General features: G+C 46.1%; 1 protein-coding gene across 1 annotated transcript in view; it reads right to left on the bottom strand.

Annotated features, from left to right (window-relative positions):
* Positions 1-328: 328 nt before the first annotated feature.
* The window catches only part of nol4la (nucleolar protein 4-like a), a 16,361-nt gene continuing 10,599 nt past the window's right edge, over positions 329-6,090 (bottom strand). Inside the window, exons 4-10 of the mRNA XM_037683926.1 lie at positions 4,710-4,851; positions 3,860-4,143; positions 3,606-3,791; positions 3,110-3,298; positions 2,910-3,029; positions 2,605-2,794; positions 329-829 (exon numbers count right to left, since the gene is read on the bottom strand). Of these exons, the coding sequence (XP_037539854.1) occupies positions 615-829; positions 2,605-2,794; positions 2,910-3,029; positions 3,110-3,298; positions 3,606-3,791; positions 3,860-4,143; positions 4,710-4,851 (1,326 nt within the window). The 3' untranslated portion in view covers positions 329-614. The remainder of the gene's footprint in view (positions 830-2,604; positions 2,795-2,909; positions 3,030-3,109; positions 3,299-3,605; positions 3,792-3,859; positions 4,144-4,709; positions 4,852-6,090) is intronic.

A 6,090-nucleotide genomic window follows, 5' to 3' on the forward strand; every position in this document is an offset into this window, starting at 1 on the left:
CACAAGTTGATCGATGCGTTCTTCTGGTCAAAAATTGTCTTTTGTCTTTTACGTATTTCATACCTTTTTTTTTTGGCAGAACTGTAAGTCGGTCGGTATCGGTTGAGGTTGACGGTGGCTGTCACATGTTTTAGCAGCGATTCCTCAAACGACCCGGTTCAGACAGCCCAATCGAAGCGAGCCGCTGCCGTACAGCATCAGAAACAGTAACGATCACACTAACCCGGTGTTGTTCCGGTGCTTCTGCTAACTCAACGCCTCAGTCTGTGCACGTCATCTCCTCCACGCCCATCGTCACTTCCTGAGACAAATGGAGGTTTCCAGTGGCATAAATGAAGCGGACGGGATGAATGGCTACACAGAACAGGGCACTAAGGTCAAAGAGAACCAGATGCATCAATAAACGTCGTTCAGCCGGTGATGAGTCCGGGCCGGTCACAGAAACGTGGGGGGGTCAGTCAAGGTAGCACACCTACAGCAGTCACTGAAGTATCACTCATGTACCATTGTGTCTTTGTGTGTGGACGTCTGCTCGGATGTGTGGGACACTGAGAGCGACTGAGATGGACAGGCTGGGGGGGCGTGTGGGAGAGGGTTGTTTGGCACGGTTTGGCTCAGTTCTGCTGCAGGATCAGGTTTTCCAGCTCGTCTGCAGAACGCAGCAGGAAGGCTGCGGACTCTCTGTAGCCAGCGATGAGCTGCCTCACCGCTGTCACCTCCGGGGGGCTGAGCTGGGCCGAAGCCCCGCCCCCGCCGCTCCCCTGACCGTGGCTGTTGGCTGAGGAGGAGGAGTTTGTGCTGACAGACTTCATGCTCAGATCTGTGGGACCTGTGAGGTGAAAGAAGAACGTTCAGTGAGAAACGTGTCAGGCGAGACAGAAACTTAACGTTTGGTCCATCGAGGACACGTCGGGAGCAAACCTTCCCTGCACGAAGCACGGGGGCGGCAGCTCCCTGCTGTGGGGCTGTTTCTCAGCAGAAGCAACTAGGAACCTCATTAGAGCTCAAGGACAAGTGGAGGGAGCAAAATATAAATAAACTCTTACAAGAAAACTTTTGGTCTTACAGACTTGAGACTGGGATGAGATAATGACCCTAAACTCCCGGCTGAAGCCCCCAGAGGGTTCCGAAGGACCAGTGGAATGTGTTGGACTGGTCCGGTCAAAGCCCAGACCTCCATCCTACTGAGCATAGTGCTGCAGAGCTACAACAGCCATGATAAAAGGCTGCAAACCAAACTAAGCAAGAAAAGTTCAAATGTAGTAGCACCCATATTTATATTAAAACTTATCAGCCCCCAACTCATGAAGGACCTGCAGGATTGTTTACTGTAATGTGTGAGTGTGTGTGAGTGTGTGTGTGTGTGTGTGTGGGGGGTGGGGGGGGTACAGCTTAAATCTAATTTAAGCTGTAACAGCAAAATAAATATAAAAGAACAAATATAAATCCCAGTTCATTGAAGTCTTAGTCTGAAAACGTCTACATCATCAGCAAACACTCAAACATTTCAACTGTAAATTAGGATTAAATAATTTGTTTCATTAGTTACTATTGTTTCATGTTTAATATGTTCCATATGTTTAATATGTTTCATATGTTTAATATGTTTCATATGTTTAATATGTTTCATATGTTTAATATGTTTCATATGTTTAATATGTTTCATATGTTTAAAGGATCTGTGATGAGTAGGATCGATAGATCTTGTTTCATTTCAACTTTTCTGTTTGTCAACATGTTGTTGACAAACATGTACAGTACAAGATGTATTTATTTACAGTTCTAAAATGTTTAAAACGGCTACAGATCAGTGACAGTTAATGATCACAAACAGAAAGTCAAACCCAATAAACGATTTCTAAACAATCTTTAGACAGAAAACTGCATCCATATCTGATGTACGTTCACGGTTTCTCAGCATCCTCCACCTGCAGAGTGACAGCTTTAAAATATTTATTGACCTCAGCGGAGTTTTAGTTTGCGCGTTTCCATGGCAACACCGGAGCACCGCAGACGTCTCACCGCGGTCGTGATTCATTTTTTTTATTTTATCATTGTGTATTGATGCATGACAGATGTTTAGAAACATGTTCCTATATTTTAAATGGTTTTATCTTTTTGTAAAAAAAAAAAAAAAAAAGAGGAAGTTGCTGTTGACGGTCATGTGACCGTTGGAACAGGAAGTGAATCGAGCGCGGGGCGGGTGGAGGAAGACGTTCAGTGCTCCTGTTAGTTTCTGCAGCTTGTCTATTCTTGTCTTGGTGACCACGCTGACGAATGTTTCATTTTCATTTCATTTTACATCAATACTGTAATACAACACTGTATCCTAAGCCCCCCCCCCCCCCCCCCCACACACACACACACACACAATAAGAAGGGAACTTCTGCCCTTGCATGTTGTTACAAACAAATATAAGTGTATATTCTGGTTTTTATTATGAAATAAACTGAAAGTTTCAGCTAGTGCGTTCAAACAGTCTGTAAGTAAAATATGATTTCAGTCTCTTTCTGGACCACGATGCACTGAAGACTCATTTTTTCCTCCTCTGGTGTTTTCAAAGGCCTTTCCTCAGACGTGCAGTTTCATTAGCTCGGACTCACCGTTGGTTTGGGCGGCACCGGAGTTCTGCTGGTTGCTGCCAACGGTCCCGTACCCCCGCAGGTTGTAGTTGAGGCCTCCGTTGGTGTAGAGTTGGTCTTGAGCAAAAGCTGCGCTGGAAATGGAGAACCCCGATGGCGTAACAGAGGTCGGATCCCTCGTGATGGGTTTGTCGATGGAGGCGAGCTCGTCCTGAAAGAACAACATGTTGTTTCATGTAGTGCACGCTCTTGTTATTGAAACGTTGATGGTCGAGGGGGCTCCCAAACCCCTCGTGTGCACATTCATGCACTGCTGAGACGTTTACCGTCGCCTGGTAGGCATCGAGACGCATCCTCTTGGCAGCATTTCGAGTTTCACTCTCGCAGGCGGCTGCCAGGATGTTCTCAGCCATGGCAGAGGTGAGGTGAGGAGGAGTTGGTCGTATCTGCTGGTCACATGCTTATTTTTAAATTTGCGTGTGACTGATAAAGAAATAACCATCAAGCCGTGAGGTGAAGGTTGTACCTCGAAGCCGCCCTTCTTCATGCGGCGGCAGGATTTGAGGTAGGTGCGGATGCGTTTGCGGGAGCGCTCCTGGAACTCTGGGAACTGGCGGCTGCAGGACTCGATGATGGCCTGGATCTTCTCCTTGGGCTGCTTGGAGATGGGAACCATGCGGTCCAGATTCTCATCCACGAACAGACGCACGAACATCTGACAGACCCGGAGAGAGGGGGGGAAGGGTAGATGGGCGGTGTAGAGTAGAATAAATGGTGGGGGGGGTGGGGGGGGGGGGGTAGTCAAAACAGAAGAATGGGAATGAATGGTGCAGAGGATGGGGGAGTGAAAGAGAAGTTGAAAGAGGTAGGGGGTGGAGATGATAACGGGGGGATGGAAATGGAAATAGAATAAGAGTTCAGACACATAAAAACATTTCAGAGAACTCTGGGATTGATTCTTGATCTTTCTACACCAAGAACTAAAGAGGTGATCTGTCAGGCTGGTGAAGATGAGCCCTTACATTGAAGGCTTTAAGTCTCTCAGGGTCCATCCCCTCAGCGTCGTTGATCTTGTCGCTGTCATCGTGCTCGTCGTGCTCGTCATCGTCGTCATCAATGATCTGTGCTCGCGCGGAGGTCAAGTCCTCTACGCTCATGCTCAGTTCAGTTTTCACAGAGTCATAGCTTCCTGAGCTGTAAGGAGGCGACTGAACACACAAAGGGCTATTGTTATTTCTGACTGCCGTTCTGACATGTGCCGGTCGTCTGTCCTTACCTTGTTGGTGAACTCTGTTTTCAGGGGGAACTTCTTGTTGGAGTCTGCAGGGTAGGAGTTTGGTGGCGAGCTCCCAGCCGGCAGCAGTCTGTCGCTCAGATTGACGGGCTGCTGATCCTCTGAGGAGGACGACGAGGTGGTGCTAAAGTCTAAGGGAGCGCTCAGCCCATTCTCTGTCACCTCCCTGTAGGAGGCCCCACCATCTGTGGGGTTCACAGGCAGCACCTCGGGGGAGGTCAGGGCCGGCACCCCGTGGGCACTGCTGCTCTCGGAGGAGTCATCATCTGGCAGAGGACAAAGACAGACACGGGGATGAGATACGTGGATGCTCTGTCATGTTACAGCATCCATTTAGGTTTGTTTACTACAATAAGCATAATCCCAGAGGAGGAGGGGGGTTACTGCAGGGAGGGGGGCTCTCCCGGCCTCTTCCTCTATGTTATGGAGAAAGTGTGCATTGGGGTCAGCTGTCAAGACAAATAAAAGTTAGGGAGGAAGAAGGGAATGCTGGGAGTTTGTAGAAAAAAGAGAAGATTGAGGATGAAGAGGGGCGGATGGGGGAGGGGCAGCTACCCGTCCCTCTGTGATAAATGTACTGATTTCATTACATCTGCCACATAAAGTCCAGGCTGGGAGACAATTTGTCCCATTTTGAATCTTCGTATTAATCTGTGAGGGTTAATGAAGGCCCCTGTCCTAGTTCCTGTTCCCTGTAAGGGCGGGGTTTGTGGGGGCACAGTGGATTGAGGCTGGCCCCAGCTGGATTAGTCCACTAAGAAAGAGACAAGCTGTTTCCTGCCTAACCACAATCTGTTGTGAGCTCTTGGAGCTCCAGATGTAAACGTCTCACCGTCCTCCTCCTTTACGATGGTGGGCTGGTTGCTCACTCTTTCCCCGCTGGGGGGGCTCGACTCAGGCACTGCCGGCTGCTCAGCTGTGACCCACGTGGGCTCAGCGATGTTCATGTCCTCGCTGCTCACCGAACTGTCATCCTGGAAGGAGATTGTTTCACAGAAACTGAAAAAAGAGCTGACGACCGAACATAAAAAATATCAAATGTTCCTACGTTTTACTTTAATCAGAGCATCTACATAGATTATGTTTCCTGAAGCAACATCAGGATAAAAATACAATATAAAATGCATCTTTATGTTGGAGGAAAGCTTAGGTGAGCTTTGGACGTGTCGCTGTGGCCAGTTTCAGTCACTACATGAACTCCAGTCAGACAAATGACATCAGGCTCATCATTAAGAGTTCGATCGATCTCAATCAACATTTTCTGCTGATCATTTCACATCAAAATCACAGATTACTGACGAGTCAGAGCTTTTTCTGCCTTCAGCGTTCACTAACTGTCATGGGAAGTATTCACTAAATGAAATATTTACCAGAAAGTAAGCATAGAAGCAATAAAAATATTTGACATTTTAAATATCGTCTTGGGGCAGATAAGACGTTAACAAGGGCCAGATTTGACCCATGGGCCTTGAGTTTGACAAACCCGAGTATTACTTTGTGTTTTTAAGTTTTTGTGTTTTTTTCAATCCATGACAATCACTCTATGTTTTACTCACTTTTACTTAAAACCAACACTCATGTTCGTGCTGCTGTTCAGCATATTGTTTTTATGCTACTAGTGCTTAGTGTGTTTTTAGTTAACATTTTTCTTAGTTCATATCTTAAATCTTATTACTGTTTTTATTTTACATTTTATACTTTTGTTGGATGTAACTGGGACACTGTGTACACAGTTTTGTTCCACCACATGTACCACATGTGGTGCGAATGACAATTAAAGAACCTTGAATCCTTGAATCAAAATCACAGATTACTGAAGAATCCAACCTTTTTCTGCCTTCAGTGTTCACTAACGGTCACAGGAAGTATTCACTAAATGAAATGTTTACCATAAAGTAAACATAGACGCAATAAAAATATTTTACATTTTAAATATCATCTTGGGGCCAGATAAGACGTTAATTAAGAAGGGTGAGATTTAGCCCATGGGCCTTGAGCTTGACAAACCGAGACTTATTTTGTGTTTTAAGGATTTTATTTAAAACCAACTACAGTCTGTCTGTCTGTCTGTCTGTCTGTCTGTCTGTCTGTCTGTCTGTCTGTCTGTCTGTCTGTCTGTCTGTCTGTCTGTCTGTCTGTCTGTCTGTCTGTCTGTCTGTCTGTCTGTCTATCTATCTATCTATCTATCTATCTATCTATCTATCTATCTATCT

The sequence above is a fragment of the Nematolebias whitei genome, chromosome 11 (assembly GCF_014905685.2).
Source record: "Nematolebias whitei isolate Nwh7 chromosome 11, NemWhi1, whole genome shotgun sequence".
Lineage (NCBI taxonomy): Eukaryota > Metazoa > Chordata > Actinopteri > Cyprinodontiformes > Rivulidae > Nematolebias > Nematolebias whitei.